The sequence below is a fragment of the Merops nubicus genome, unplaced genomic scaffold (assembly GCF_000691845.1).
Source record: "Merops nubicus isolate BGI_N331 unplaced genomic scaffold, ASM69184v1 scaffold13500, whole genome shotgun sequence".
In the NCBI taxonomy this organism is placed as follows: Eukaryota; Metazoa; Chordata; class Aves; order Coraciiformes; family Meropidae; genus Merops; species Merops nubicus.
In genome coordinates, this window is record NW_008584948.1 from 50,358 (window position 1) to 72,213 (window position 21,856).

Consider the following 21,856-nt stretch of genomic DNA (forward strand, 5'->3'; position numbering starts at 1 on the left):
AAGACAGAAAGGGAACAAACAGATAGGAGTAAGTATGGATGTTCAGAAGCTTGATTCAAGCTCTTGATTTTCCTTTAAGTTTGTGTTAGCAATATATCTCGGCTACAAATAACCATACAGGTGACATCTACCTCTCACATAAATCTTTGTATTTCTGTTCCTCACGTAGAAAGGGCTATGCATCATAGTATCTCTCTACTCCATGAGAGTAGTATGGTATTAAAGATTTCAGGCTCTTTGATATCACATAAGAGAGAAAGAGAAGACAGATCAAAGGCATAGATACTCTAATGGGCCAGCTAAACAATTATTTACAAAATATTTAGGACAAAATTTCTGTGAAAGTTGAAGGAAGCACAATCTTACTTTGGGACCTGAGCACCTAAGAAGCTCTAATGTGATACCTGAGAGGAAAGAATAGTCTGTATTTCTCAACAGACAGTAAACCAATCAACATTGGTCATAGTCATCAGTAACACAAAAGATCTATTTTAAAGTGACAATATACACCTACTAGAACTACAAATATACAAAACAATACTCAGTAACATTCACCTCAGTAATGGTAACCAAAAGAGGCTCTCAACTGACCTTTATACAATAAATATGAATGCTACCCTGAAGAAATGAACCAATGCTAAACATTTGAGTATATACAACAAAGGCTGAGAGCAGGTGTATTTTGATTTGACACATTTACTAATTTGCTGAAAAAATATCCAGTTCTAGAAACAGAAATATGACTGACTTTTCCAAAGACTACAGTGTGTAGAATCAGAGCTACTAACTATAGGCAAAAACTCTTTTTTTAATAGTTAGAGAGGACTAGAAGCTTTCTAACAAGGGTTTGTGTGCATTTTTTTAAGGATAATTATTTAGAAGCACTACCCAAAGAGTAAAAAATCTGTTAAGGAATGCTAAATATGTCAATAAAGATTCTTACTTATTGCTATTAGAATTGGGAAATACTTCACTAAACAAACAGACAATTAAAATATCAACAATCACAGTTACTTGAACCTATGCCAATATCAGATTAACAAATACGGGTGACTGAAAATAAGTGATATAAACATGGGTTTGTGTCTAACATAAAAGCATCACTTTCTACACAGACAGCTAAAGAATCCAACCACTTACAGCTCTGTAGCTAGAATAAAAAATATTCTAAAAATTTCTCTGCCTAAAGGAAAGGCCACAGCCATGTTGATTAGACAAAAACACTGATGTGATTGTCAAGATTTATTTGCTATACTCCTAACACCTTAGAAACCTGTAAATACTATACATAAAGATGAAAATTCAATGGCTGAAGGGATGAATAAGTAATGAAAAAGAGTTTCTTCAATGTCAGCAGAACCTCTGCAGACATCCACATCACCAAGGTCAATAAAAGAAACTATTACAGACAACAGTGTTGCCAGGATGAGGCCATGACACCATCAGCCAGAAGTGTATCCCAGTAAGAGCTATTAGAAAATCTGCCAGATAACGAAGTCAGATGATCTGGAACAACTTTTAAGAATATTCAAAAATTACTCCAAATATATGAAGCACAAAGTGTCTCATTTTTCCCCTAAAGAAATAGGCGTTAAAACATTTGAATAAGAATTATCAAGTAAGATACTTAACAACAGGTTTCTGAGGTGTCATTGTGAATATGCATATCAGTAGTAAAAATTCTCTTTGTAAAGAAGTGGTTTCCATATACTTGAAGATAACTACCCAGGCTTTCTATTCAGTGCAAATTCCATATTATCTTCCCTGCTCTGCCATTTCCAAATGCTTCCTAAACAGTACAGAGAAATGAAGAATTAATAGAGAAAACAAATGCTCAGGGCTCACTGCTTATTTACACATTTTGCAAGTGTTTAAAGCAAAGGGTAATTGCTCTTTATCAGACCCAAGGTTAAGGTAAATCCTCTTGGTATTTGCATAAAATCAAAAGTGTATCTTTAAGGGACAAAGCGTAAGTAAAGGACCATATTTAAGGAAAAACATCTCCTGCCTCTAAGATTTAGTTTGAATTTTTCTATCTCTAAGATTCAGTTTTAATTTTTCTCTAACAAGTAATAATATAGACTATTTGGAGAATGATAATGATGTTGCAAAGAATGCAACATAATCTAAAAGTGTTGATTTTCTAGTATTAATTTTGAAAGCACTTCTAAGCTTGCTAGAGGTTCCTCCCAGGTGCTTCCAAAAAGACAGACTTTCTGTCAGAGAAATGTGGTTCTTTTCTAAATAATATTTAGCAATGCAACACCATAATCACCTTTATTGGTGAGATCACCTACATATCAAGAAAAATATTTCCTGTGGAAGCAGCAAAGGATTCTTTGCACCTGTACTGCAGTATAATATCCTAGTAAACCTCCTCTACAAGTCTGTGTTCAACTTGTGGAACAGTTGCAGAGAAAAGATTGTTGGAAAGAGGAGGGTGATACTGATGGCAGGGGTGACAAGGAGCCTATGACATAAAAGGACAGCAGAAGGATTTGGTTTGTGTAGAGAAGCAAGCTGACATCTTGCAAAGATGACTGTCATCTTTAAGCTCATGACACAGTGGCATATAGTCCTGGTGAGAAAAGAGGTTTCAAAGCTAGCAACATTGGTGTAAGATGACAAAGGCGTAAGCTGGCTATGAATAATTTTAGCTAAGAAATCAAAACTTTTCTAATAATTTGGATCCTGGAACAGGTCTTCCTTCCACAAGAACAGCTGAAGCAGAAAACACCTAGAGTAAAATTAACCCTGAAAGTCTTCTAAGATCTATCAATAGAGCGATATGAAATTAAACATTTATGATGTGAGTTGGAAACTTGCTGCCTGCAGACTCAGTGTGGAAAACAACAGTACATGACTTGGAAAGCCCCCTCACTCTCATATTCATGCACAGTCAACACAAATGTAACTCTAAGGTAGTGAGTTAATGCAGCTTTTGGGTTTTTTCTTTCTTCCAATGCTAGGAATACTTAAACCAATATTTTGTATTTCTTTCGTTCTCCTTTTTTACAGCAAAGCTCAACAGAGTAGGAACTTAAGTGTTCAACTTTTCTATTGGAAATATGATACTGCCAGCATGGAGGGATTTCTAAATCAAGAGTTTCTGTAGTTGTCTTTAGGCTATTGTAAAAAGAAAAATATGTGATATCAAGAGGAAATATGGGACCTGAGAATCCCATGACATCTTTTAGATACTCATATAGTCCACATAAGGAATTATTTTTCACTTGAAATTTAAAATAAACATATTATTCCATTACAATCTCAGATTTATGTTGCAGAAATACTCTGGGCCTAATCCTACAGTACCTGTAAGTTAATGGAATCTCTAGAACAGCACAACACAAATCAAATTCCCTTGAAAAGGCAGTATTTATGTAGCTGGTCATGACTTTCAATGTAATGTGCAAATGCCTCATCCTAGATGTTACAGTGAAATTCCTTCTCATTCTCAAGACTGGGTGCCCTAATACATTGCAAACAGCAACAAAGTGCCTGATTGTTGCTCACTTGTCTGAACACACTAAAAGTTCATAACTCAGGGAAGCTGCTTGTAACAATATGACAATAACAATACTAAGGGCTAGAAATCTCAATAAATAAGACAAATCTACACTTTTTTTTTTTTTTTAAACATCAAAGCTTCTGGCTCAATGGTTTGAACAAAGAATTATAATGAGTAATTTCTCATAACTTCAACTCTCAAAGGAGAAAGACTGACTCATTCAAAGCCACATGGCTCTGAGATTTTTTATTGTTTCTCTAAAAACTTAACTGGATTACAGGTTGGTTAGAAGTTGTTGTAACTGCTGATGTTTACCTAGAAGCAATCAGATGAAATCCAGGAGAGAACCAAATAAACAAATAACATCAAAGAAGCAAGTTCCTATAAATATTCAGCTGTCCCAGATGCCTGGGAAGTATCCCTTCCTTAAATACACACAAGGCAGGTCAGGGACATTAGATAGCAAAATGATTTGATAATATCGTATCTAAACGCTTTAGAACTGTGATTGAATTTAATAAATTTTTTGTTGTTGTTCCTCAGGATAGACGACATCATTATTCTATTATTCTAACATTCTGTAGCTACTTGTACCACTACTACAAGATGTAAAAGTAGTTATTCTGATTAAACAGTGTTTTACACTCTACTTTTCAGGACATAAGAGTATAAAGCTTTTTTTCTTTTTCCATTATCAGGCAATTGAACAGAAAACATTACTGACTGACCTCTATATTAATGAGGGTAAATAAACCCACAGATGACTTCTACTAAGTGAAGGACCCGAAAGTAATGTGCTATTTTAAGCCATTTTCCTGCAAAATTAGGTACCAGGATAAACAGAAATCGGATTATTCCAGCTGAGTAAGAAAGTTCAAATAAACATATCTTCTCTCTGTCCAAATCCTTGTCCACACTAAAAAACTGACTGGTTTTAAAGAATGGTTATGACGAATATGTGCCCTTGAAGTAATACTTGAAATTTTCTGCATGAAACAGTGATGCAACACCATTCTGGAGACATAACATTTTACTAAAAATAAGGGTAGCAGACAGTCCAAGAACCCAGAGATGTGAAATGAAATTTAGTCCTTTCAATGAACGAAAGAATGACAAGAGTAAGAAAAAATTATCATGTGACTTGTCTCATGTGCCTTTCCCTGCCTATTATATTTGCATTCAAAATGAACCAGAGCAACTTGAGCATGCTGTAGTCTAGTGTATCCTTCCTTTTATAGGCAAGATTAAAAAACCCAAAAAAAAACCAAAAACAAACAACAACAACAAAAACAACAAACAAACAAACAAAAACCAAAGAGGAAGAAAATGTTTTTATGCATTAGTAAAGTTTCATAGGTTCAGCCAGTTATCAGCTCAAAATTATCATGGTTAATCAGCATTTAACAATATAAAAAAAAATTACATATAAACTCTCATGTACACAAAATGACTGAAAATCTACATCTAAATTTCACCTGATTATTACTGCTATTCTGATGTAATAATATAAAAGAAAAGGTCAACTTCTTCTGTTAATCCAGAGTTTTCACAATTAAAGTAGTCAATCCTTATATCATACATGCAGCCTCATTCAGCCATGTCTTGCTTAACTCTATAATTTATAAAATCAAAAAATTAAAATCTACTTGCAAAATATATTAAAATTATCCTTTTAATAAGGAACATTTTTGAGAAATTTTCAGTACTTTTGCCACTTACTAGATATGTGTTGGTTTTGTGTGTTTTTCTGTATTTGTCATTAAAGTGTTTGTTTTGGTTTGGTTTTTTTCTGATAGATCTCACTTTTTAGAGTGCTGAGATGTGCTCTGGAAACTATTTAAATGGAACACAATTTATGGCAAGATAATTATGTTTGTTTTAAGTTGCCTGAAACACCAGCCTGTTGAGAGAATGTTGAAACTCCACTGGACTTTTGCAACAGTGGATAGACTTCCAACCATTTCAATACCAAGGAGCTAAAGAAATAACCAAACAGAAAAGTAATTGCAAAATATTATTTTCTTGGTATTGTTCTATATTACTTCCTTTACTAGGACTTAGTCCAAACTATTTTTAAAACGCCTCAGGTGACAGGGCTCTTTCCACTTACACAAACTAATAGATCTTCATTGGAACATCTTCCCTGATACCCTAATTGATATTTTTTTCCCACTTCACCTAGTTGTTTTTATACACCCTGGAGACATATTAAATAATTTCCTTCCCTGCTTCTCCAGGTGCCTTTCAAATAGTAATAAATGGTTGCAGCTTCAGTTTAGTCAAAATTATTTAATTAAATTTTTCAAATCTTGCCACACACCCACACATTCAACACATTTTTTGTCTTTATCAACAAACCAGAGCCTCCATCAGGATATTAAATGGAAAAGTGGCAGCTGAGGAACATTTCAGATGAAGGTGGGGACCACACAGGTGAGGAACATCAAAGATTGCTGGTACTAAAAAAATAGCTCCCTTGCACTTGTGACTGGGATGGAGAAAGTCACCTATGCAGGCTGTGGTTGGGCAGAGTGTGCTGCCTGTGGCAAGTGAGGTGGATGCACAAAACTGCATCTCCCTGAGTGTTCAGCTGCTCTAGACACCAATAATTTCCAAGTGAGTCTTTGCTTTGGTTCATTTTCTTCATGTTCCTTAAAGAGAGGCTGGATGAAAATTTTCATCTCACCTCTCTTTACTTCAAAATTTAGTTTTTTTAAGTTGTCAGTAACCACGATGGATCTAGAAAGTTTCGGTGATGATTTCTGGGGGCCATTCCTCTTCATGTTGCTCTTTTGTACACACTTGAAAGCCATCATTCTTTTTGATGAGTTGACAGTGACCTCTCCAATTGCATACACTTGGAGAACAGATCTTAAAGTGTCAAGCCTTATTCATGCCTCTATAATGAAGGACTGGTCAAATAACCAGGCAGATTGAGAGCTGATTCCTGTTACTAGTGATCAAGGAGGCAGCAATGCTGTTTTGCACTTCTTACATTAATCATATTCTCACTTTAGCCAGTATTCCTAGAAACCTGCTATCATTTGTGGAGCTTCCTATTGAAATCTATGGAGAAAAATGAAAAAATAAAAAGGAAAAAAGAAGAGAAATAGCTATTCCATCAGAAATACAGAATAATTTATGCTGCTGTAGCAATTTACCAGCATTGATCTCTGTGTAGAAATCCACCTTACATCAGTAGAGGCACAAGGATAAAACATGGTCTATAAAATTCTTTTTCACTTGAGAGTTTTTTAGACAGAATAAGCTGCAGATTGTGCTGTGAACATTTTCTTCACCATAACACATAACCCTTTGAATTAAGAAGGACATGAAATCTGAAGCAAAGAAGTTTTAGTGGAGGTGGGGTGGAAAATGGTAAAAGCCCACAGAGCCATGGTAAATGAGACATACAAATTTAACTCACTTTTCAGAGACATGTATGTGTGGATATAGTAAAATTTTGACCATTGTCTTTGCATTTATAATGTATACGTATCAGGTTGCTTGCTACAAAAATTCTGTGTCCCATTGAACCTTCTAAATATGTTTACCCTCTGAAGACAGTATATCTGACTTGAAATAAAATTGAACTATGCTGGGTAATTTTATAACTCTTTTACTTGCATTGGGGAAAGAAAAACACATAGAGGAACATTCAAGTAGTCCAGCTAACTTCTATGACACTACTGGAATAAGGAAGCAAGCAGAATTTGGGGCCTGTTAATTTTAGCAGATATTCTAAAGAATATTGTTCCACCTAATCCAACAATTTAGCTGAAACAATAGTGACATAATTGGCAAAATTACATAATAATTACAGTGCTTTAGAGCGAGCTATATTAAGGTATGACTCATCACTCAATACCTAAGGTACAGAACTACGTCAGATCCAGCAGTGCTGTGCAGTATAGTGTAACTGCAGCCAAAAATGAAATTTAAAATCAGCAATCTTTTGTTAATAAGGAGGAGGAGGAGGGGAATTAATGGAAAGTATGACTATGAATTTTGGTTTAGTTTAATGAATTAAATTGAAAAAATGGCAGGGAATAGTTGTATAATTACAATTAAAATTTACATTTTTTTTTTTTAGTATTTAATACATTTTACTATTTGAGCCTCACACTTCCTCTGGCAACACTTGTAACAGTTTGCTTTATAGAAAAGGGAGAGTTATTCCACTCTTCAGTTGGGGAAATGATTGGTGAAGTGGAAAAGCAATGATGGAATGTTCTGAGATAATTATATTTTTTTTATTAGAATATATTTTACCAATGATCATTTTGAAAGAAAAGCAGCACAATGTAACAATCAACTACAAAACACTTAGCTTCCCATGAAATGCTTTGAATTATTTTCTCTAATAGAATTTGATAGAAAGCAATTCTTTTAAAAACTGCAAAGGCTGAATATATGCATCTTAGATAAAAAGCATACAGAAAATTTTATCCTTGAATAAACCTTGCTTGTTAAACAAAAGATATCTACACCTTCTTTAATTTTCTTATCTGTTAATACTTTCTTTGGTAATAAACATTGTCCCAGTTAACGATCTTATTCAACAGAACAATTATACCTCATAAAGAAACTTACTGTGCTAAACTTTTTCTATCAAGAACTGTGACAATTTGTACTCACCAGGTGTAAAATTATATCGAGCAGAAAACCCAATAGATTCCAGCTCAGCATCAGCAAAAAATTTAATCCACAGGAATCTGCCACTGGATTTGATCATAGGTGGATTTTGCTGTCCACAGAAACGTCCAAGCATTGGGGAAAAGCCAAAAGGTCCATCTCGTACCTCAATGTGGTCAAATTTACACTCCCAAGAAGGCTCTATGGAATATTTTTCATCAAAGTGTAGTTCAATGCATTGTCTAGGGGCAGCTAGAGGTGAAAAGAAAACCTTATTATTTTCTAAATCAAGTACCTTCAAACCTAAACTCTAAAGAAAATCAGTATTAGTTTTGTAGGCATCTTAGTATTTTGCTTATAAACTTGTTTGAAAATTAGTACATCTACATTCTTATATATTTCACACCATTACCTTGCTTGTCTATACTTTTCCTTTAAAAAAGTGCTCATGACAGCAGTTCTTAACAAAACTAAGAGAGATACCTATGATGTAAAATACAGTTTAAGAAAAACTGATACAAAGACAAATCTTTCTAAGAAACATGCATCTCAAAAAACCAGTGTTTTCTTGTATTTGCAGGGGGAAATGTTTATCAGAATACTTTTTTTAGATAATGGCCACAAAGATTAAGAAAAAACTGATCAGAACTCTGCTATAGTAAGAAGGACAAATTATGTTCCAATGTGTATCGTAGTCAGTGACAAGCTTAAATGTAATTGCTTACACTCAAGAGTTATTTATCATTTCATTTGAGACATAAAGACAAGTGTAGTGAATTATCACTTAAGAAACTAGGTAAGGATGAAGCAAAATTAACATCTAAGCAAGGAGCCAAAAATATTCTGCTGAATATCTTGAATAAACTTTATAGTGCTCACTCAAACACAAAAAACCCATCTATTCATAGATATTAAAGTTGGTGGCAGTCAAATGATCTCTAAAGCAAATATTCCCTGGCACCTCCTGTATAAAGCAGAATAGTTACTGGTTGAACTATAGTACTTCTTTAAAAGCAGGGGGAAAAAAAAAAAAAAAAAAGTCATGGTTTTGTCTACAGATTTGAATAGATATAGCATCCCTGGGGTGTGCTGTTCCTAAACTTAATCCTGTCCATAACAAAAAAATATGTCATAGTGTGAGATGGTGTTTTGCTGACAAAGCCTTCTGCTAAGACACATGTTTGTCGTGTCACTACCTGCTGTGCCTCTCATGGCATCATGTCTTACATGTCATACACGTTAGAAGAGGTGGAAATTGCCATGAGCTTTGCCTGAGTTACCATTCTTTTCACATGGGAACATGCAGGATCAAGCTCCAAGCCAAGTGCATAAGCTTAACACGGAAACAGCTACCACTCCAGCAGTCAGGATCCTTCCATTTCTTTCTTCAGGAATAACAGGAAAACTATCAGCATGACCAGAATCTAAAACTTTCTTGTCTCTGGAAACATTTTACATTGAAGGTTTTGGCATGAGCCCATTATACACATAAGAAGGGAAACTAATTAAGACTATTTAATATTAACTAAATAAGAAAACATTAGGTAAACCTTATAATCTTTATATAAGAGAGCACAGTCAGATCCCACTTACAACTGTCATGTAAATAAATACAGTCTCATTTTATAAGAAGCATTGAAGAAGTAAGTTAATAAAATGTTATTTGAGAAGAAAGATTATTTCAATAGCTTTACTTTCAGTATTAAAATAATTGGGTGATGGACATTTATTGAAATATTTAATTTACCGTAAGAAACCTTATCTACCATTCTTAATTTGAAGAAATTCACGTTTAAGGAAGCACTTACTATTGACTTGTTGTTATTTATATTGATTTACAGGAAATTTGTGATCTTCATGACCATACATGTTCAATAGCAAAATTACAACCTAAAACTTTACATATAATTGCACCAAATTCACAGTTCATGGAAATGAATCTATTCCGAAAGCATGAAAAAAACTTATAAAATTGAAGTCAGGTAATAAAGCTTCTAAAGGAGACCAAAGTCGATCTTTTAGATTATAGTAATAGACTGAATAACTGAAAGACATCATTGATTAATTTTATTCAGATGTTTCTTCCCTTAACTTCACATATTTATAACAAATATTGATTTAAACTTAACTAAGAAATGTTAAAGCAGAAGAGAGCAATCAACACTTTTCAATCTGGAATCATACTTTATATGGTCTCATTCCATTTTAAGGAGATTTAATGAGAACTCTTCATCATCCACCTAGGGACTGCAGGGTCAGGTATCAGAAACTCCCATCTTGACAATGCTTTAGGTAGTCTTAAGAACGCTCATTAAGGTTTTAAAATCATACCTACTCTCTATTCAGATAGTATGCTATTAACCTACCTAAAGCTTTATTGCAATGTCCTAATCTTGCAAACTGGATATGAAGATGAATTCTGCTAGTATTGTTAGTGTCAGACAGCTTCATACCACAATGTATGGCTGCTCTGCTTTCATCAGCAAGAAAGAAATACCTGCTTCAAAAGTGGCTTGTGCCTTTAACATAACACATTTGTCCTGTAGAAGTGTCCTGTGTTAGTCCTTCACTACTCCACACCAAGAAGAGGCTTACAACTGCTGGCCCATAGTTAAACCCTTAACAAGTCTTCTCTGGATCCAAGCCTTATGTAATATATGATAAAAATGGGCATGAGGCCCCCTCTGAGTTATAGCTCAATCATTTGATATGATTTTTGGTGTTGAAAAGGAGCAGTAAAGCCAATTATAACTTCATTATATACTTATATATTAATATATATCTATAAAATGAGTGGGTAAAAGAGAATCAGGCCTACAGAGTTGAACATGGGATCTATTGACTCAGTAAAAGCACAAACTGAGTTTCCACAACATCATGTAATTCTTCATATTATCTTCACATTGCAAACAAGTTTTATGATCAGAATGTTCCTACAGTTTATTCTTCTTTGCTTTTACCTTTTTTTTTTCAACAAAGTCAAGATGAGGCTTTCCCTAGTGAAGCTCCAGTCTTGCCAGAGGATCAAAGAGAATCACATCAGCTCAAGGAGCACTCAAGAAAGAGTTTATTCTTTCCCCCAAAGCTCTCGTGTAGAGGCTGCTCCACTTTAAGAATGGAGCACTAACTATTCATTAGCATCGTTTCTCCACTGTGAAATAAAACATGGCTGGGGAATGAGCTTAGGGGCTGGATCACTGGTCATTCACACTCCTTAAATGTTAAAATCACCTTCTGGCATAATTTTGGCTAAGCCTATCAGAACTGCCAAAATCTGTTCTTAGACATGACGTGGTGGTTCACACCAGTCAAGGACCATTCATGGCAAGCAGTTTCCATCTGTACTTTTGAGCAGGAAGATTTAGCTGTACGTGTGTGATTGTGCCTATCAACCTTAAGGCCAGTGAACATTTCCTGACCTGTTTTAGATATTAGCATAGGTACTGCCTGTGACCCACCTTGCTCTGCAAGCTAGTCCAAACCAGAAGAGGTCCTTTCTCCTAGCTCTCCCAAGGAATGCAACACCTTGTGTTTCTGTAACTGTGAGGACTATGGTGATCACAAAAGTTTGGGCAAAGCAAGGAAGGGCTGCTATACACACATCCATGCACCTTTTCATCATGTGCTTTTTAAATGCACCTCTGTGTTTCACCTTGTAGATATTTAGAAGTTAAAAGTTTTGTTTGCAATAATCTACCTAAGAAACAAAATAATTCAAATCTTCGTGGAGATGACCGTAAGGGATGAAAACACACAATTCAAACTTCCAACTCTAACATCCTTTTAGCAAAAAAAAAGATGTTGTTTTGGACTTCTACTCTGGCTTTTGCAAACATTTTCTTTGTCAAATGCAAGCTTAAAAAAGCAGGCATTGTACAAATACACAACTTGTGCCATGGTTTTTGCAAAAAAGTGTGTGCAAATGTGGTCACAGGAAAACTTTCAGAAATACAGTAAGAAAAATTCCAGCAATGACTAATAATAATGTATATATAGCCAGGAAAAAAACCAAACAAATGAAAACAAAAAAAAAGACCAGAATATGCAATTCTTCCAGGTTGGATTTGAATCTGGCCATCTAATCAGAAAAGGAACAATGGAGTGGTCATTTCTAGTATTCTTATTCACAGGTAAAGCCCATTCACATCTTCAGAACTTTTTCTATGCCTATGATATTGGGAAAAGTTGTCAAGTCCAAATAAAATATATTGAAGCTGTCTCACAGAACAATTTTACTCCAAATCTTAAAAGTCTTTTATATTTAGCTTTCAATTATCTTTCTTCAAAAATGTTTAATACCATAGAAAGACTACTTAATGCTTGCATGTCTTGTCATATTTTTCATCTAATTATCTTACACAAGGGCTGTCTTGAGATTTTACATTCAATTAAAAAAAATATAGATTGGGTTCCAACTTGTGGTGAAATACTTCCAGCAAACACACACAGTTCAGATTTTAATTCTGATCAGCCTCTAAGTCTCCATAACTGACAGCTGAAGTTAAGCAAAAAAATCTGTTTCCATTTACCAGACTGCATGGAAATGAGACATTGAACTCAACACCTACCCTCACCTATCTGAGCCACTACAGTCCTAGTTATTTTCAACAGTCCTTGGTCTTTCTTATTGTCCAGCTATTATTGATAAAAAAGTCATTTATATACTCCTTTCAAAAGAAGATTTTTTCCTTGTTTTGATGAAAACTTTTTGAACACAAAAATCAATGTGAAATACAAAAGGACTTTGAACAGAGATTTTTCATACAGTGATACTTGACCATTTTTTAACACCTGTGAAATATCTAGGATTAAACACTTCAATGGTCTTTAGCAAAAACATGGAAGACCTTCAAGAAAGCTAACTTGAAATCTCCACAAATATATAAAGTAGAAGACTTTCTTCATATCTCTGTAAAGCAATTCTAGTCCATACTTCGATTTGTAAATAAGCATTTAATTATTAAAAACTGAAGAAGGGATAAAATCTTACAAATATTTCACTTACAGAATTTCTAAATGAATTCTTAAGATATATTGTATAAAGTATGAATATCCAACTGCCCAAATATTTTTAACACAAACAAAAGCCTTTGCTCTTACAAAATCTCCTGTGCAAATTTCCCTCTGGAGTACACATGCCAATTTTATTTTATATTTTTTTTTCAGTTTGGCAAAGGCCAATGCTGCTGTCACTGTGGTTGTTCTGGTCAGCTGTGAATTTTGCCAGGTTAGAGTCATGAATATGCAAAAAAAGTGTGAAATTGGGCCCAACAGGGAATTTAATATGTAAACTCAGCTATTTCCTACGTTTTTAACATTCCCAATAAGACTGAAAGAAAAGAACAAATTCTCAATGCATTTTGAAAGGCAGATGTGATTCACCAGAAGCTCCTTTATAGCATAATAATTTTTGTACTGAGCCTATGACTTCTGGATGACCTAAAGGATTTCTTTTAGAAAAGCAACCAATCTGGACTTCAAAACTCCCAGTTGTTCCAATAGCTAATTAACACTACTACTAAAACAGAAGAAAAGAGGGGACAAAAAAAAAAAAGAAAAAAAAAAAAAAAAAAGAAAAAGAAATTTCTAGCTCTTTGATCTGCTTACACCTTTGACTGTTAAGATAGAAGCCTCTGCAGTGAGAAATCCTCTTCTCTTCTAGAAACCCACAGTCTATGATCACGGCAATTTTTGCCAGCTCCTTTCCTTCAACAAAGTAATTTTGAAATGATAGAAGGCTTGCATGCATTTAAGATGAACTACAACATGGGAGGAAAAAACTGTACCATAAAATTCAATTTTATTACAACAAACTCCATGCTGGAGTCCTCATTCAAGTCCACTAAAGTCAGTAGGAATTGTCTTTGAGGGAAGCCACCAGAATTTGTCGTAGATTATGTTTGATAGCAAAAAAATGAAGGAACAAAAGCAAGCAGGTGGAAAGGAGCCTGGTGATCCATGTATGTAAACTCCCATCATACAGCTCTCAGTATGGTACATGCAGTCCTGGTATGCTGAACTCTTTAAGACATACAAAGGGGAGACAGCAATGTGGAATGCTATTATGGATCATATCAATAATCCCCTTAGTTTGGGACCTGGTATCCAGCAGCAGCCAGAAAGTATTTTAAATGTATTGGAATCTCAGTAATAAATGAAGGAATAAGATGCATACGGAGATGTTTCTGTCTTTCTCTAAAACTGAATGGATATTTATGTCCTGGATTAGCAAGGATTATCCACTCCATAATTGTTATCTGACCTCAGAGATACCTCTATTAGTAAAATAATTAATCATTTTTTTTTTAAATTCTTCAACTTCAGTATCTTATGCCAACAAATTCCACAGAATATAAAAGATATGGGGAAACGCTTTCACTTGCTAGCCTTCTTTATAATTTCCTTCCATTTTATATGTAATAAGAAAAAATAAGGGCAAAAAACTATTTGAAAATACATAATAATTTTTGTTATTCTTCAGCGTTTCTCCTTTTGCCTTTTTTTGAAAACTGCCACTTTTTAAAATATTATTGCTCAGACATCTTACTAATCTCTATTTATTTTTGTAACATTTTCCAGACATTATTATTCCTGATCTTTTTAGAAGATAGAAATAGGGATGGGGAGATCAGTGCTGAGAATGTTGTGCAATATGCACGTTTCTCACCAAATTATATCCTGATAGAGCTGCTATCATCATGAATTTTAAAGTACCCAGCTGCAAGTTAAACACTTCATTATGACTGGACAGGAAGCAGCAGCTATCAGCCTCACAAAAAATTATGTGCAACTGGGTTTTGCAAGATTGATTCTTCCCACGCAATATAACAAGACGTTTGTTGAGTTTGGATGACTCTTTTTTGCTATACATTGTTCCAAACTTGTCAACATGGAATTTCACCTTCATCATGGAAGTTAGCTGATTAAATCTTTCCTTCCTAAATTGTTCTTAGGCATTTCCACTGTGAGCTATTCTAGATCAGGTTATTTCTACAGTATATCTTGCCACCTTTCAGCTTATTAACTATATTTTTATAAGTACTTAATTGCTATAATAAAGACAAAGGTCTTTACAATAAAAGGCTTTCAGACACCTTCTTACTAATAAGCAGAACACCTTATGGCATGAGATATTGGACTAGAGTTTATGAAAATGAACTTTTTTTTTTTTCCACATTCTTTAATGATAAAACACATCTCCGTGTTTCAGATCCTTGAAGATAAAATAGGCTTATTTCTTCCTAGCTTCACAAGGATGTTAGAAAGATAATCTGATCACTATACACAAAATATCTGGATCTAGCAACATAATTGCAACAAAAAAATATAATACCGTGTAGTACATATAGAACCTATATATTTCACTTTTTTAAAATGTTATTTTTATTGTAAATTGTTTATTAAACTATAAAAGAACTTTAGTATCCATCTGCTTAAATTTTGGACTCAAGTGGCAAGACTGGACAATATAATTTTTTTCTAAAGGACCTGCTTGACTCCATGATTTATAATCACCTCTTTACTTCTAAGTTCATTCAGGTTACCTGGCACTAAGGTGGAACTCAGAGACATCAGTATTTTCCTGTGATTTTTGCCCTAAACAGTACACAGAGGAATAATACGGGAATATATGTAAACAGTATATATGGGAAGTTTTCATGAAAAATATTTCTTCCAGTATCTCAGTTCTAGATTTGGACAGACAGACTGGTTTCTAAAAGGGCCTTTTGAGGTGTTCTAAAGCTGCTAATTTGAATCACCTTTAGAAATATCTCATGGTACTACCCACAACTATGGTAAAATAAATATTCCTTTAATTCCCGGCTCCATAATTTGTAGTTAATAATTCTGTCCAACCAAGCATGGGTAGAACAAGAATCAGTGTTTTGTTCTGCATGTATTCACAACTCATGAATGAAATCTTGATTCCAGTGTCTTAGCATTCTGTACCTTATTCATCTTTTCTGACACTAAGCTCTGACAGTATCTAATCTCTGTTACTTTCCACAGATTCATTTTTACAATTCCTTCAACATTCGTTGTGCTAATGATGGATGAAATGAAAGCAAGTAACTTACTTTTAATACACCTCCAGCCTTTCTTACATCACCTCTGTGACTGCAACTGTCTACTCTTTAAAAACTGTGTCTTACAGTTGTTTGGGGTTAATGTTTGTCTTGGTTTTGTGTTTGTTTTGTTTAATTTTATTTTAATTTCTCATAAACAATGGGATGGAAAATAAGTTTTGCACTCACTATATGGATATCTTCTGTATTACTTTCTTTACTGTATCTTGCTTGTCATCTCTGATTCAGTTACAGTAAGTTTAAGATATCTACATGAAAGTCAAAGATACTCTTGTTTCCTGTGTTCACTTTTTTAACTCATTTTAAATTGTTCTTTCTTCTACCATGTTGCAATATTTTAGGTTCTATTCATTATCTGAATATCCTGAAATAAATTATACTGTACTTGTTACTAAATGACCCATGCATACTTACTACCTGAACTAATTTATTAGTGATGTGAGGAAATAAATCAAGTATTTTCCAGTATTTCTTGGTATAGTCTACAAAGATTTTAATTTTTGTACAAAAAAGGAAAAACCCAACCAATCAACCAGCAACAATAGAAAACAAACCAAAACAGTGCAGAGATAGTGTTTCTCTTTTTTTTTTTTTTTTTTTTTTTTTTGTCTTGAAAGGGTTTATCATGATCCTACAGGCTTTACCTACTCTTCACATAAAGTATAAGTTTATATATATGCAGTTGATGACAGAATAGAAAAATTCTTTGGCTGATCACCTTCTATAATATAGACGCACTCTCTGTCAGGAGGATACTTGTTGGGGTAGTTGGGAGAAGTGAAGATACCTCCTTCTGCATATTTTGTCCAGGTTCCACACTGCACTGGCTTCTGTCCTTCTGAAGTAGTTTGCTTTTCTGTGAAATGATCACATTAAACATTTATAATTAGCTCACAAATTATTATGTCCCTATGACACATAGAACTCTCTTACAGAATAAAACAGACCTTTACAGAATAAACAGACTCTTACAGAATAAAACAGAGTCTGTGGCTTTTGAAGCATTTTTTCAAAGCAAAGAAAAGGCTTGGCTGCCTAGGGGAAGACATATTTATATTGCCTTTTAAATAATAACCTTGTAGGACATGCTCAAGAAACGGGAGACAGGAGTTTTCCACTCCTATATCTCAAAAGGTTCAGGCATGTGTGCTATCAGCAAGCTATGTGCTGTAATACGGGGACACAACAGAATCTCAAAAGCAAGGAAAAAACCCATGGGATTACGATACAATATACAAATTGTTTTCATTTCTCAGCAGCCTGATTCTATATTCACTGGACAAAGGTAGGTGTGGGAAATCCTGGATTCTGGTTCATAGATTATTTTTAGCTTGATATTTGCTGTAAAATTAATAACTTTCTTTGAGAACAGGAATCACAGCCCAGAACTTTCCTTCTCATAGGTGAATCATCAGAGAGCAGAGTCTGGCTTCCTTTGTTTGCTTCTTCCTAGACCTGAAACTCTCACGTTCCTTTCTAAGCATTGACAGACAACCTGGAAACAAAAATTTGAGTCTGTGCAGGCTGAATAAGGGGTCACTTCCTGAACATTGTGTTTTAACAACTAGGCTAAAACAGGATGGATTCTTCAGAGGGAAAAATACCTTGGCTGGTATTAAAAGGAAAGCTAATAGGGTCTAGACCTCACACAGGCATCTGAAGAAGACTCTTGTGTTTTGCTCCAGGAGGTGTCTACATCCAAGGACTGTCTCGTCTGACTTAAGCCTCTGATGTGTAGAGCTGAGTTGTTTGAGGCTCCCTCTTAAGATCACTGGAGGAAAATAGGTATCTTCCAAGGATGATTTTAACCACCTGAGATCTGCCGTATGCTCTGTAAGCATTTATATTTCTTCCTGGTCTGCATCCAAACTGAGTACCACACAAATCCTAATTTCCTGAAATTAATTCAGGCCTGCAGAGACTGAGCACTCAGACACTCTGTGCTTAGCAACTCTCCCTGCTTGGCTCTCACCACACTTAGCATCCAGGGCTTTTAAGAGCTTCTTCCCATCCCCACTCTGCTCAAAGGCACCCATAAATACCCAATTTCAGATCTGAATTCAACTTCAACAGACAAAAAGATCTTAAGTGTAAATAGCTCAGTGCCCAAACTGGAGTTCCCAGTTTGGAACTAGATACACTTTGCAGTCTTTAAACAGTCAGGCTAAGTCTTATAGCTAGTCTAGTTAGATCTAGCTGTGGATGAGGTCACTAACTTGTTAAAAAAATACCATTGGGCTTTTGCCTGTGTACAGGCACACTAACGCTCTAAACATATGAACAAAGGAAAGACACTGGAAGTAGGTGAACTAAGAATTTCAAGTTCTAAACTAGCAACTCAAATCCATACTTTGGACTCACAATATATCTAGAAAAAAATGTCTGAAGTTTACATACCTGTTCCTTTTTTGGTTGCCCCAGACAAATGTAGGATGATTAGACTTGCTACAACTGAAAGAGAAATGTGCATTAGATATCACAGTGTGACAGTGCCTGCAATCAAACCAATTGTAAACTTATGTCTTAGAGCAATACAAATTAAATGCAACTACCGTAAAAAAAAAAAAAATAAAAAAAATTCATGTATACTTGTATCTTGAAATTGCACATTTTGTGTAAACAAGGTTCTTTGTGATCTGTCCTTGTACTTATCTTTGTAAATTTATCCAAAGAAAGAGGAGATCTTCTGGGTTTAAAACAAAGTCCCCAGGCATTGATGTTTTGCCCGTATTTTTCTTTATTTTTTGAATATTTGAGAAAAACGTTTTACCATATTTATTTATATAATCGTAGCTTGGGCCAGTAATAGAAAAGTGTCTGCTTTTAACAGGGGGAGACAAAGGCCTGCGAAGTTTCAGTGCCACTGTGCTCATTAATGTCTCTCACTATGGCATAATAAAATTTGAAAATGAGTACTGGGAGTATGAAAGAAGTGAGGGGTTGGGATCTTCACATCCATCAAAGCATTTGCAAATCCCCAGTGAAGTAATTTATTGTGTGTGCTTAACAGTGTCATTAATCTAGTTTGTTTGACTTGTCGAGAGGGTGTTGCTTTGTGCTGCAGTGGATCTGCAGCCCATTTTACAAATAGAAATCTCCTATCTCCAACCATGGTAGGACAGCTATCCTTGGGAACAAATGTGATCTTCCTGAGATGGTCTTCAACCTAGTGATAATTCTGGAGTTTCTGAAAGTTCCTCAATATAACCTTTTATCTAGAAAAGGATAAGAGGTAAAACTTAAGCCAGTCGGACTGCTTTGGAAGATCAAAGGCACTAGCTAGCTACCTGATGAAGAAAACAAGGCTAATGATGCCATTTTCTTGTCACCACCCATATTTTCTTTGGCTGTTGGAGAAAGTGGAGTAGAAAGAGCATAAGGAAACAGATCCATCAGTTCTTCGAGTGCTTGGGGTTTTGACCCCAGCCAGTTTGGCGTTAAGCCCGGACATAGTGCCCGGGCTGCACTGAAGTTACAAGGGAGATGAAGTTGGGTGTTTATTCTCAGTATTTTGGATCGATCAGCTGCCATTTGTATTATTGACTATGATGAGGAATTGATGGACCTGTGTTCTTTAACAAATGTAATTGAATGGCTTACTTTCCCCTTCTTATCCCCAAAAGACAGAAGTTATCATGGACTAGTAACTACCTAAATGATTCTTTGAAAGAGGTTCCTTTCATTGTGTTCAGCTTTTATAGCGCAGATTGTGTGCAGTTTTTACCCCCAAGAAAGACACTCTCCATAGTTCCAGTATTCTGATGGCACTGAGATCTCTGTTTCTATGCCTTTGACCCTTCCTGTGTGACAGAGGCTTTGAGACATGGATGACAGCTACCTTATTAAGCAGGGAAAGGCTGCTGTTCTGGGAAAAGGAAGGCTTGGCAGCATATTCACTGTGTCTTGGTCAGACTCAGCTCCTGCGTCTTTTTGAATCCCTGACCTAACAGAGACGGATGTTGGCAGAGCTGGTAGTTAAGAACTCTTCTGTGTCATAGGCTTTCAGTAAGAACATCACATCTTCTGCTCGGATCTGAATGCTCCCCAATCATTCATGCCTTTGCCCTCCTCAGGGGTGGATTCTGGAAATATTTGCTAGCTGGGACTCTGCCCACCAGCTGTGTCAGAATCTGAAGGCAATGCAGGATGCACCCATTTAAGTAAGTTGCTCATTTACTTTAGCTGTGTTTCATGCAGTGAACAGACATCATCTACGCCTGCAATCCTCACCAGTCACAACCTAATCTCTCCATAGTGTAAGGAGGGTTGATGTTAGTATATGGAGCCAGCTGCCGGCATTCTTTCTGCCCACAAATTTATGGAAGCTAGAACAGGATGCACAACAGCCAAATAAACCCCATGTGAGAAAGATTTCTTCTTGGGCAACAAATAATAATTAATATCTGATTCTTACAGGTTCATTTCAAACACCTTTATCTGTTAGCTTTCCCTTCCTTTTCTAGATGGAAAAATTGGACGTTTAAAGAAGTAAAGACAGTTGGTCCAAGTCACAGACATATTATTTTCAAGATGACAGAGAGAACACAGATCTTTTCAATTCCAGCTGTAGCCACTAGAAAGGGTGCTTCCAAGTCGCAAAGCTATACTATTCCAGAGCAGGGAGCTATACTTACATATCATCATGCCAGAATTGATTATTAATAAGGAGTCAAAATAATCTTGATAATAGAATGTAATAGACAAGAGGAGACTAAGAGACAAAGACCTGGACATATCTGACCTAACATTTGGATGCACAATGTGAAATACATCCCCTGTATTTCAGAAAAGGAGAAAGGCTATTGATTTAGTGGCATTAACACCAGCACCACCAAAAGCTGTATATTGCCAGAAAGTAATTAAAATTATGAGTTTTATGGGAAAAGGTAATACTATTAAAGCAATCAAGGGGGACCATTATATTCTATGACCCCTTGCCTTTTTCTTCTCAAGCCACAGGAAAATAACAGTGCTTCCCACAGAGAGAGGGGGAAAAAGAAAAAAAAGAGACCTCAAAGAGACCAGTCATGCAATCTTCACAAATTGAAAACTGTCGCTTGGGAAGCTTTGGCAGTACAGCAGTAATATTGTGATTATCTAGGTTTGGGAATTATCTTAAAGAAGTTTCCACCAAATTTCTTGTGTTCCCTCTGCCTTCCTCCTCTCCCTTTCCTTCCTAATCACAGGTGTAATTATAATCATGCTTTCTAATGTCACTCTGATTACGTATCGTTGCATCTTTTTGGACGTGTTTTTCCATTACAAGCTGTACATAACGAGATTTATCTCTTGGCCGGGCAGCTTTTTGGAGGCTGTGATTTGGCATAGACATGGCTTAGCCTAGCAAAGAGTTGTTGGACAAGCACTACCTGGCTATAGCGCTGCTGCTTTACAGGTGTGGGCACAGGGAGAGGTGCTGGAAGGAGCAGTGGCCAGTGAAGCCCCTTCAGCAGAGCAGACCCTCTCCAAATCTGAAGGCGGGAGAGAGGGTCCCGTCCGCGCAGCTTGAGGCCTCTGAGGGACTTCGACGAGTAATTGTTACGTTTCTGTCCCTCCCTGCTGCTCCTGGAGGATTTCGCCTACAGGGGCCCTCCCCCGCTCCGCAGCCCGCCGGGCTCCGCGG

General features: G+C 35.6%; 1 protein-coding gene across 1 annotated transcript in view; it reads right to left on the bottom strand.

The window, feature by feature from the left end:
• The window catches only part of NETO1 (neuropilin (NRP) and tolloid (TLL)-like 1), a 66,946-nt gene extending 47,182 nt beyond the window's left edge, over window positions 1–19,764 (bottom strand). Inside the window, exons 1-4 of the mRNA XM_008945956.1 lie at window positions 19,521–19,764; window positions 18,631–18,684; window positions 16,952–17,089; window positions 8,150–8,398 (exon numbers count right to left, since the gene is read on the bottom strand). Of these exons, the coding sequence (XP_008944204.1) occupies window positions 8,150–8,398; window positions 16,952–17,089; window positions 18,631–18,684; window positions 19,521–19,764 (685 nt within the window). The remainder of the gene's footprint in view (window positions 1–8,149; window positions 8,399–16,951; window positions 17,090–18,630; window positions 18,685–19,520) is intronic.
• Window positions 19,765–21,856: the final 2,092 nt, after the last annotated feature.